This window comes from Aulostomus chinensis, chromosome 15 (genome assembly GCF_037954235.1).
Source record: "Aulostomus chinensis isolate RoL2024-O1b breed Wild chromosome 15, RoL_Achi_v1.0, whole genome shotgun sequence".
NCBI classification, from domain to species: Eukaryota; Metazoa; Chordata; class Actinopteri; order Syngnathiformes; family Aulostomidae; genus Aulostomus; species Aulostomus chinensis.
Genome location: NC_141334.1, coordinates 2,599,460 through 2,610,658, shown reverse-complemented (window position 1 = coordinate 2,610,658; position 11,199 = coordinate 2,599,460). Strand labels below are relative to the sequence as shown.

The window sequence follows — 11,199 nt, the reverse complement described above, 5'->3', positions numbered from 1 at the left end:
TCTCCGGACGGTGTTCGGGGGCACAGACGACGCGGGACCGTCGCAAGTGGAGAGGAAGCGTCGTGAGACGGGTCCGGGGAGTCCGACCTCCCTGGAGGGTGCAGCAGCTCACGGTGGAAGGGGGAGACACCGTCATCTACGGGGACAGCAGTGTCTCATCCGAATTGAGGACTTTGTGAAAGTTGGGCGAATTCTTTTTTTTTTTACTACAAAATATCCTTTTTTTCTGCTGACCACTGTGAATAAACTCCCCCAACCTTCAACATGTGAATAATCTTAATCTGAGAAATTCCATGTGTGATTTCTTTAAAAGGAGACACCTCCACTTACAGGGAAAGTGTCTTATTGTCCATCATCCCCAGGGACAGACAGGGAGACACTCTTCTCACACTAGTTAGCTTAGCACAATGAATGGTAGGGACTGGGAAGTGTTAGCATCATTCTGTCTGCAATATCTCTCATCCATATGAAACAATGAGCCAAATACAGAGTTCAATGATTTAAATATTCTGCTTTGGAGCACAGACGTCCTCTCAGGGCAAAGAACAAAGTACTTCCCGACAAGAACTGTCTGAGAAATGTATTTATGCTTCATGAATGGTGGCGTTTTAAACAGCAACCCTTGGTCACAGGGTTGGTAAATTGCATTGTTTGCTTGTTGAACTGGGATTAAAAAAGTACATTAGTGTGAGAAGCAGTGGCAGGTAGGATTAGGTGGGTAGTTCGTCCTCTGAACGTTTTACTTTGTGTGGTTTATACTCCCTCAGTGGGTTGTTTTACTTTCTTATAGTAGTTTTATATTAATGCTTGTATTCCTTTTGTTCATATCTAAAATAAATCAATTCTAAAGTTTAATCAAGCAGGTCGTTGGTAGGATGGTCCTGACGGCGCGATATGCAACCCGGGGAAAAGCATCAACATCTGTGAGGTAAAAAGGAAACCGGCGAGTGAGAGTTTAACACTTTATTTACATCTTTATTAATCATTTCACTCACATCGTTCAGCTTTGATTTCAATATTCAAATAAGTACAAATTGAGAAATACAAATAAAAGAAAAATCACAACAACCAAAAGCGACAGCCTTCCCCCCCCTCAGATAATCGGGGATTGTTTTTTAGAAAAAACGTGGAGAAAGAGGAGCAGGAGCCTGATGCGGGTTGACGGCAGAGCGTGAGAGTGCAGGTGGAGCTTAGACGACGATATAAATAAGACAAGTGACTTCAAGTACAAAATAATCCCAGCTTTGTGCAGGTCGACAAACTCAAACATGATGTGGGTGAAACGTGCTCATCAGATGCATATCAACATAAAAGTGTAAACAATAGTAGCGTGCTCAGGTCCGCTCCCCCGCCCAACAGGAGACGCTGCCTGGGGCCGACGGAGGGGACGGCTCATCTCTTCAGGTCGCAGCCTCTCAATGTGGTGGGGGGGGGGGGGCGGACCTCAGATCAAGGACCAAATCACATCCCTGCTACTCTCCTCGTGATCTTAAAATATACTGGAGGCCACACACACACACACACTTAACATGTTTAAAGGTTGAGCCGTCACTTGAAGGTTCTTGATGAAGATGCTTCAGGAGTTTTGAGGTTGTCGGATCCTTGTCAGTCACAGTTGTGGACCATCAGTATGGGTTCCACAAGAGCTGGTCAGAAACCACGGGGACCTGCTGGTCATCAACGCCCAAATCTACCAGGAGACATACAGAACACGCCACACATCCGCTGACTCTCCGTTTCTCTCTCGTCAAAAGAGCTCATGCGCCGTCGTACTCAACCACAGGCATTTACAGGCATGTTTTATGTCATAAACATGAATGATCTGCAGCTCCTGTCAAACAGACTGTAACTGAGACTCAGACTGAACTTAGGACTTCAAACTTACAAACGACAGGTTGTGGGACTCATTCCTGTACTGCATTTCCTCTCCCAATGAAGCTCAAAACCCTGAATACAGATTAAAGCTCTTCCAGAGGCTTGTTACACTGCGTCATCACATCCGCCTCCTCACCGTCTCACCTCGTGCTCGGTCAGCCTCCAGCAGGAGGCGGAGCCAGTCGGTCATTCTCTCATTGGTCAGCTGACTCCTGAAGGAGTAGTTGAGGCCCGGAGGAGAGCGAGGAGGCTGGCAGCTTGTCTCAGGTTCCTGTTGAAAGAAAACAATAAAATATCACATCTAAAACCACCCCAAGAATCAAACTACAAATCATTAAACCGTAAAAACACATTTTTAGTGCCATTTAGTCAAATAGGTGATCAGAGACAGCTGAGGTCACTTCCTCTTTCGTGGAATTTGGATACCAGACAAAGTTTCTCTGTCAAGAGGCCATGTTTGGATGGATGCTAACAAGGGGTCAAATCCAAACAGCCAAGTCCTGGTGGTCTAGAAGGAACCAGGTGATCCCTGCTGACTGGCTCAAAGCCTCGGGTGCCTTGGATTTACCGGTGAGAGGGGGACATTCCAGGGTCCCGGCAGCTCCAGTTCTGTCTCGGCCGACAGCGGAGACACAGAGGAGGCCTTTGGCATCTCCTTCTCTCTCTGCCTCTCTACGCCGTCCTCACACAGGTCAGAGGTCATCTTGGCCAGCTGACTCTGCCTGCCAGGAGCACATCAGCAGCTACGTGGATGTTTCCAATAATGATCAGAGGCAGTTAAAGGTTTTCTACTCCCAAAACAAGCATTTTCAAACCAAAGCTCTTTGATAGACAATCTCTACTTCAGCTAGCTGGTTAACGGGAGGGAGGGGACCGTCACCCTAATTCCATACCCTTTTAAGTCTTCATGGTTTGCCTACATTCTCAAACAATGCTCATGAAATTGTACTGTTTGCTCTAAATCCACATTACTGATCAAAGACTTTATCATGCTGTGATTACGTCATCAATTCTTGTAAAAACAACAAGATCTCCAGTGCTTGACAATTGTGCTGCGTTCAAAAACAGTTGCATTAATGGACAAAATGGCTGTAACAAACAGTAGAGGAGGTGGTGACTCTAGTACGGATACCAGCTAGTCACGCTGCCGTCATCGTCAAAGACAGAGTTTAGGAACATCCAAGAAGACAACGGCACAGTTGGGAGTTAGCAAGAGGTTCCCATCATATTCTGGGTGTTGCCTGGTTATAAAGAAACACAGCTCAGAGGATAAACATTTGGGAAAGCACAGTTTCCATCATGTTTCCTCCTGGTTTACTTACTGGTGAAGCGCTCTAACACTCATGAGGTCAGACTCTGTTCTACCTACAGTTGCTCCACTGGGTCAGGTGCATCGTCGGCAGCCGGCTGGGTGTCACTTGGCGGGTCCCACAGGTGCAGCGCTCGCCTCCACAGACGCACCTGCATGTCCCACGATCGCCGGCTGTACTTCCTGTACTTGTTGGGGGTGGAGGGATGGAGCTTTGGGTCCCTCAGGTGTCTGAGGAGGAGGAGAACAGTTACTTAATGTTGGTGTTTCCATGTCATCCACTAGGAATTTATGGATCCGGAGGACTTTTCCAGAGTGTTGGATAACTGAAGGAGTTGATGTTTTCATGTTAATAGTATAAAGGGGTTCTCACTTCGGGACTTGGTGCAGGTAGTTCTGGTACCCGCTGGTGTTCTTGCCATACTGGATTTGTTTCTGCCGCCTTTTCAGTACTGCAGCATTGGTCTCTGTGTTGGTGGGGTCTGGGAGGCGGGGGTAGCAGCGACTGGGGGGAGGCCTGCAGGGAGGGGGGGGGAAAAAAAATCACACTGGTCGTCTTGGGCTACATGACCAGTGTTCAGCAGCTTATAGGATTGAAGTTTTTTTGTTTCCAGACCTCTTGTCCAGATCGTCCGTCCCCACAGCGACGCTGCTGGTGGACACTTTGAGGATACAACGCTCCAAGATGGATGGCCTGAAGACAAGCCAGTGTTTGACATTTTACTTCCAAAAAGAAATATGTCAACCCTTAGGGAGAGTCTCTTCATGTCCCTCACCACCAGAGACAAAAGATCGAGTCCCGCTAATTAGCTTAGCATAACCTCATAGCAGGTGGCGTGTAAGAATAATTGTCTGTACCTGCACTTATATAACGAGGGTTGTGCATAACATTCATTATGAGATAACTTTAAATAATAAGAGTGTGATTTTAGTATCAGACACGTAGCCGGAACTACTTTCCTGAATGGGTGCAGTGATTTGACGCGGCACCCCCAAAGCTCCACTGCGACTTGGGTCAACAGAACCAAACGTTTGTCATCATGTTTGTACAGAATACATGAATGAATATCATACTAGCCACATGTCGCTCTTCTAGTCCTCAACATAGTTTTGCAGGAACTCATTTGCACCCCCCCCCCCATCAATCATCCAGGTCATGTGACCTCATGCGAAGATAAAGACCATCTGAACCTGCGAGGTTTGTTACTGCCGGCTCGCTCTCCTCCTCGCAGGCTGGTCATAGCCGGAGATGCCGGGACTGGAGAGACGTTACTGTAACCAGGACGAAGACAGCAGAGGTCAGACATCAAGAAGCAACTCTGGCGTCCAGAGAGATTCATGCACCATCACGGACTGCAATCACTGATTCAACCAAAATATTTTCCAAGTTCTGTTACACAAGATGATGCCGAGTTGTTTTGCTCAGTCCCTGAATCCACAATATTCTGTTTATTGCGCCGTGCTGTACTCAGCTACATCGTGAGACCGCCGATCTCACCGCTGAAGTATGACTCACCTGACCAGACTGTCATAGACTGAGCTGCAGCCGGGGAGGAGCCACGGCTCAGGGGCGGAGCATCCGGTGCCGGCCAGTAGCGGGTCTGGGAGGCCGTTCCATACTGCAGCTGACCAGCCCTTCGCACAGACACACGACCGCGGGCTAAAACAGAAGCTGAGAGCAGGATGGAGTCAAATCACTAACCACTGTTAAGATTGGGACCGGAGTTCTCCAGAATCAGACAGAAACATGGAACTCAAAAAGAAATTAAAAAGGAAACATCAAAAATTGTGACAGACATTTAAAAAAGGACATTCACCACATTACATCAAGCATGTTATCAGTTCCAGGGTCACAACTTAGGTCCTCTTTCCCCCCTGGGTTTTCATCTTGCTGATGGTTCTTTTACCAATCAGCTTCTTTTCACAATGTAAATGTATTTGAAGTTGTGATAATCCATCAAAAATCTGCCAAATTAAACAGTGAGCACTAACAAGAGCTGCTTTAAGGTTTACAATATCGTTCAAATCGCCAATTTACCAAAATAAGACAACTGCAACCTTGAAGCTTTATTCAATACGCGCATATTTACTATTTAATGTTCATGAACAAGTCTTGCAGAATAAAGTTAATTATAAGTATAATGTTTGAATCTGTAAATATGGAAGAAACGTTCAGCAAAACTTCAGGAGTCACAACTCAAGAGGAAGTTTAAATTCATTTCAGCAAATGCAACATTTTGTTTCCAGACATTTTAAAAGGTCTTACAGTAAAAACTATGCACGTCTTGACACTCTGCTCATTCAATACCCAAACCAGTCGTGTTGCATTGAAGATTTCTTACATTTCATACAAAAACAGGTTTATGAACTCATCTTATTTGAAGAAAAAGCTCCAGAGGAGAAATTTAACCTAAAAAAACAAAGAAGTGAGATCTACATTTGAGATCTTCTCTGTCCAGACCGGAGATTACAATGTTTGTTGTCACAGTTAAAAAGGGCTGACTTTAACTTCAGGTGAGCGACAATTCTGACCAAAAAAAAAAAAAAAAAAAGGCTCTCAATGTTTTTTCAGAGCTTTAAGATTATATAAATGAAAGGACTAAAAGCTGAATGTGAAACCTCAGCGTTAGCGGTTCCTCCCTGATCATGTGGTTAGCCTAGCCTAGCTAACACTTAACTACATCTCCCATGAGTACCAGGGAAACTCAGAACTCTCCTTTTTTTAAAAAAAGGTTTTAATTTATTGGTGGTTATAACACAGCCTTGACATGAGCTAAAATTGAACTAACGGGGAATTCCAAGATAAAAGGACCGTCTGTTGCTGATGGACTCTTAATGTGAAAAGCAGCTACAGGAAGTTAAAATGCATCTGCCATTACCTCGTTACACGTGCGTCATACCTGAAGACTCGCCTACAAGTTTAACGGAGGAGACGTGACCCCAAACATTCAAAAATGATCGGATCTGCGTGTGTGCAGTCCCGTTTGAGGCTGTTTTGCAGGAATCCTCCTTAAACGCGTGCTCCCGGGTATTACCCGGGTCCACCGTTTTTGAGTTAACACGGTGAATTGGCGTGTTACAGACCTGGAGGAGAGCAGCGGGCTCTGAGCTGCCGTTTCCACGCCGCTGCTCGACATGTTTGCAGTTTTGAGTTTGGCGCCTTCACGTCAGACGGACAGACGCCATGTTCCGCTTTCTCGGGTTTTTAATGACCTGCACCTGCAGGACGTGGGCGGGGCCTCACCCCCACCCCCGCCGCCTCACCTGAGATGTGTCATCCAGAAAATCCCTTTTTTTAAAAAAAAATTTGTGATGCATGTTTATGATTTTCATGATGTTTCAAAAGTTTTTTAAATCCAAATTTCCCATAAATCAATATTTTTGGTTCAAATTTTACAATGTGATTATTTTTATTGCTTTACTTTGTTATATCATTAACTTCATTTTGTCCCAGTTATTTGACCAAATTCTCGTTTTTGTTGCTGTGCTTTTGACTTGGCTACAATCCCACAACCGCTGTTCTCATCAACAACATACAATACAAGTGAGATAAAGTAACACCAAAGCAAAACAAAAGTACTGAATAAATCCCTTTGACCTTTTTGATGTATTTGAGAGCAACTTTTGACTGATTTTCTTTTCACTTTATTCAATGTGTTAATCACATTTTTTTCTTTTCCTGTTTCTTAATCATGTACCCCAAAAAACAAAAATATATTTCTGTCAAACATTATTTTTGTATTTACCGGTTTATGTGTTTGTTTTGCTCTGTTTTATCGTCTTTTAACTACAACTGCCTTCCTATCTGCCTGCGTGGTGTTGGAATAAATAAACCTTCCCTTCGTGTGTATTTGTAGCTGTACTGGTGTCAATGACTCGTCTTATTCCGTCGTTACTCTCCGGTCCTGCAGGCGGCGCTGTTGACGCGTCGCAGCCTGACTGAAAGACTCGCGAGAACGTGAATTTGTCGTCAATTGAACAAGATGGCATCTGGCAGTGGGGTGAGCTTTTTTAGTCTTTGTTTTTGTCCGTGTACTTTAATTATTAGATCGTTTATAAAAGTGTTAGTTTTTTTTACTTTAATGTATCCACTTTTATTGTATTTCTCGTTGTCGGAACCGGCTCAGAATGAGCGTTGTGACGCGCTTAGCTAGAAGCTAATGAGCGTTAGCTTGCTTCTATCTCCTCCCTGTTCTCAGTCCCAACTGAGCCGCCAAATAAAAGTAACTGGCTGAATCCCTGAGCATTTGCTCATGTGTGGCTTTGCTTCGACCCCCTTCGCAATAATGTGAGGATGAAAATGGTTAAATATTTGCTTGGGGTACCGCTGGCAGCAACAACATCAACAATAACAATAAAATGCCCAGTCTTCAGAGTAAAAAGTTGTTTCATGGAGACAAAGAACGTGGATATATTTGAACAGAGAACTAAACAGTCGTGGACAGAAGCTATAAACCCGGAAGAAACCACACGTTTGACAGTATTGTGTTTCACTAATGTAAAGCTTCCATCGCAGCTAATCTAGCTAGCGGTCTGGAGCTCGAACTGCTTGTCCGACTCTGATGATTGACTATGAATGTGTTTCCCTAAAAGCTGATGTTAGAGTCACACAGGTCACATCGTCAGTCGAGTCCTTTTACTGTAACTGTTGCTTCTTCTCTGGTTCCAGTCTAGTAAGAATGACTTCCGGCGGAAGTGGGACAAAGACGAGTATGAAAACCTTGCTCAGAAACGTCTGGCGGAGGAGCGAGACCGGGAGAGGCGAGATGGTGAGCAGAGATGAACGCAGTCAAGGTCGACCTGAAAATGAGCCGTGACAGAGGAAAAACCTTCTTTCTACCTTTCTGTCAGTAGTTATTGACATGTCAGGTTCATTAAGATCAGAGCAACAAGTGGTGGTGCCCTCCTCTGAAGTGGAGCCATCGTCCACCTTGTAGATGACCAACTATATAAACCTGTCCGTCAATACACAAGAGTGACCATTCACCCTGGACGCAAAACTCTCAGTGAGCCTGTTGTCAGGGACCAAACGTGATCGTTTGAAGACTGATTAATTGAAATATTTATTATTTCAACTCCATCTGGACTACTCATGATACCTTTTTCCTTCCTATGAGATACCTAAATTCATTTATTCACAAGTATAAAATTAATTCCTAAAAAATGCACTGGCCAATTATCTTTATCTCATGAAATATGTCAATAAATGAATATATTGCCAAAGTACACGCACGATACAGAATATTCTTCTTCCTCCCTGAATTTATTGAGTAGGTTTTTGTCCTTTTTTTAATCTGGAAATTATAATAATCAGGTGGAAAAAAAAAAAACCCTTTCTGTCCCTTTCAGGGAAAACGGCACCGCCGGTCAAGCGGGACATGTTGCGGCACAGAGACTATAAAGTGGATCTGGAGTCCAAACTGGGGAAGACCATCGTCATCACTAAGACCACCCCCCAGGCTGAGATGGGAGGGTAAATACAGCTGTTGACAACCGTGTTGCTAATTCTGACTGAAGAAGCTAACTAAGAGCTGTCAGAGGTGACGGAGGAGGAACAGGAGCGGCGTGTCTCTGACAGGCTGTCGTCTTCTTCTCTCAGGTATTACTGTAACGTCTGCGACTGCGTGGTGAAAGACTCCATCAACTTCCTGGATCACATCAATGGCAAGAAACGTGAGTTTAGACACCCAAGATGCTTCACCATCTCCATGTAAACGGTATGTACCTTACTAGGGCGCGTGTGTGTGTGTGTGTGTGTGTGTGTGTGTGCGCACAGACCAAAGGAACCTGGGCATGTCGATGAGGGTGGAGCGCTCATCTCTGGATCAGGTGAAGAAGCGTTTTGAGGTGAACAAGAAGAAGATGGAGGAGAAACAGAAGGAGTACGACTTTGAGGAGCGCATGAAAGAGCTTCGGGAGGAGGTCAGGGGGCGGGTCCTTTTCTGTCTGCAAACAAATGATGTTGGAAAACACGTATATTTAAGATTTGTTTGGGGGTCTTGATGACGTTCATTTGTTGGTAAATCATTTTGTTACACCTTATTTCCATGCAGCCAATCAGATATCACATCTATCAATAAGCTCCGCTTGTTGCCACCAGACATATTTTGGCTTGGGGGGGGGGATGCTCCGCCTTCTTCTGTTCGCAAGATATTTTGCGAATGAGCTTCATAAGTGCAAAAACTTGTGTCTGCTGTGTGTTAAGGAGGAGAAAGCAAAGGCCTACAAGAAGGAGAAGCAGAAGGAGAGGAAGCGGCGGGCGGAGGACGACGTGGACTTCGAGGAGGATGATGAGATGGCGGCTGTGATGGGTTTCTCTGGATTCGGCTCATCGAAGAAGAGTCACTGATGCTGGGCAGCGAGGACACAAGAAGACAGGAACCTTTTTTTTAATTTTATTTTTAAAAACTTTGCTCCGCCCCCCTCAGGTGACGCAAGTGTCAGACCTGAAGGACACTTGGTGCGGAGGCCAGTGGTGTCCTGCTGCGCGGACGGCAGGGATGGAAGTCCTGGCGTCTTTGTTCTGCTTCGGCCCTCCTTCTTTTTTACAGACTTTGATCTTGTAGTTTCATCCACCCCATCTCGTAGGTTGTGAGCAAGTCAGAAACCCGTATTACCGTGTAGCAGGAAGTTGTTCAGGTGATGAATGTTGACGTCTGAGTGAAGCGTCTGACCAGAGATGACGGACAAACGATGAGGCGACCAAAAGAAAAAGAACCAACGCCTGAAGATCCTCCAGTTTGATGAGAGGAATCTATTCTTCTAATTCTGATAGAAAAATACAGCCGAGGACTCTGATGATCATCGGCTGTATTTGACAACCTTCATCCGCATCGGTTCATAATAGTGTGTTGGAAAAATTATTAATTTTAATAAACAGAATTTTATTTCTAATCAGTTGTTGCCTAAATTGCTTCATTTAAAGGAACCTGGTCCAGTTTTCTGCATTCATTTCTCACTACTCACCCTGGCTGTCCTCTGATTGGTCGGCCAGCTGGAAACGCACCAGGAGGACGTTTCTCATCTGCGACTGATTTTACAAGGAGGCAAAAGTTTATATTTGTTGATACAAACTTTCAACTTCAGAGGTTCCTCAGGTGTGCATCCAAACATGCTTGGAGCAAACCTGAACTCCACTCAGAAATTGTAAAGACAGAGCAATAAATTCAACAGCCGAGCATCGAGGTGGCTGTCGCGGGCGTCCGGGACGTTTGGGAACTTGAGCGTTAACTGCTTCCTGTCTGTCGGATGTACAGGGAGACAAGGAATGTGGCCCCGCTGATTAATGACTGGCGTTATCAGGAGGACGTCAGCACACGCCGGCACATCTGAGTTTAGAGGGTGAATTAATGAGGATATCAGAAGGAGTTGTGGATGTGCTGACACTGAACATTTTGGTGATGACGAACTCATTATTCAGTACTGGTCAAAAACATTGATTTAGTCTCACGTGTTAAACACTTTAATATTTCCTCTAAACACACCAGCTAAATATTTCATACCTTTGACTGGCGAACTTCCTGATTCCTGAGTCTGTAAAGTTTTACTGTTCCTGGCGATGACTAAAAGAACGAGTTGTACAATATTTTTTCTAGATAAGAGTTCTGGTCATTCGTTCTGATAACTGACCTAAATTTGCTTTTCCTCCTTCAGATAAAATGAGAATCCAGTTAACCTCAAGGGGAAAGAAAGTTTGAGGTGATGAGGCTTCTGTTTCCTGAAGTAGACGAACGAAGCAAAACATCCGGAAAGATATTAACTGAAAAGATTTGAACTTGGGAGGCATTAATCAACTTTTATGCAGCAGATTTGGGGATTTGATGTCTCCGTTACGCGTCTGGTGAAGGAGTTGTGAGTGTATTTCGGGCTTCGCGCAGTGACAAACGCTTATCATCTTTGGTCGTGTGACATCACCGCCAGCATGACTCACAGGAGGAAGGGCATGAGGGGTGTGAAAAGATGCACTTAAAATAAAGAACAGAAATAAATGACACCCAAAAACAAGATGAAAAGAA

At 44.6% G+C, this 11,199-nt stretch overlaps 2 protein-coding genes across 3 annotated transcripts; one reads left to right on the top strand and one right to left on the bottom strand.

The window, feature by feature from the left end:
* Positions 1-948: 948 nt before the first annotated feature.
* slbp2 (stem-loop binding protein 2) lies at positions 949-6,428 on the bottom strand. 2 transcript variants are annotated; one of them, XM_086226389.1, is made up of 9 exons: positions 6,269-6,428; positions 4,701-4,856; positions 4,376-4,456; positions 3,801-3,878; positions 3,558-3,701; positions 3,245-3,415; positions 2,444-2,597; positions 2,020-2,146; positions 949-1,690 (listed from the first exon to the last, which is right to left on the bottom strand). In XM_086226389.1, the coding sequence occupies exons 1-9, from the start codon at positions 6,319-6,321 to the stop codon at positions 1,626-1,628; spliced, it is 1,029 nt and encodes a 342-aa protein (XP_086082515.1). In that variant the 5' UTR covers positions 6,322-6,428; the 3' UTR covers positions 949-1,625. The 2 variants fall into 2 exon arrangements, with proteins under 2 accessions (XP_086082515.1, XP_086082516.1); XM_086226390.1 differs by lacking the exon at positions 3,801-3,878.
* Positions 6,429-7,050: 622 nt separating this feature from the next.
* Positions 7,051-10,071, top strand: zmat2 (zinc finger, matrin-type 2). Its single transcript, XM_086226255.1, has 6 exons — positions 7,051-7,185; positions 7,854-7,953; positions 8,534-8,657; positions 8,784-8,857; positions 8,961-9,106; positions 9,390-10,071. The coding sequence occupies exons 1-6, from the start codon at positions 7,168-7,170 to the stop codon at positions 9,531-9,533; spliced, it is 606 nt and encodes a 201-aa protein (XP_086082381.1). The 5' UTR covers positions 7,051-7,167; the 3' UTR covers positions 9,534-10,071.
* Positions 10,072-11,199: the final 1,128 nt, after the last annotated feature.

What these genes read in the sequence shown, in the direction of transcription:
- slbp2 (XM_086226389.1), bottom strand. Translation starts at nt 6,321, where the DNA reads ATGTCGAGCAGCGGCGTGGAAACGGCAGCTCAGAGCCCGCTGCTCTCC. An exon ending in GGCAGTAACAAACCTCGCAG is followed by an intron (nt 3,879 to 4,375) that starts GTTCAGATGGTC and finishes GCTTGTCTTCAG; the next exon opens with GCCATCCATCTTGGAGCGTT. An exon ending in GGAGGCTGACCGAGCACGAG is followed by an intron (nt 1,691 to 2,019) that starts GTGAGACGGTGA and finishes GTCTCCTGGTAG; the next exon opens with ATTTGGGCGTTGATGACCAG.
- zmat2 (XM_086226255.1), top strand. An exon ending in CCCCAGGCTGAGATGGGAGG is followed by an intron (nt 8,658 to 8,783) that starts GTAAATACAGCT and finishes TTCTTCTCTCAG; the next exon opens with GTATTACTGTAACGTCTGCG. An exon ending in TGAAAGAGCTTCGGGAGGAG is followed by an intron (nt 9,107 to 9,389) that starts GTCAGGGGGCGG and finishes CTGTGTGTTAAG; the next exon opens with GAGGAGAAAGCAAAGGCCTA.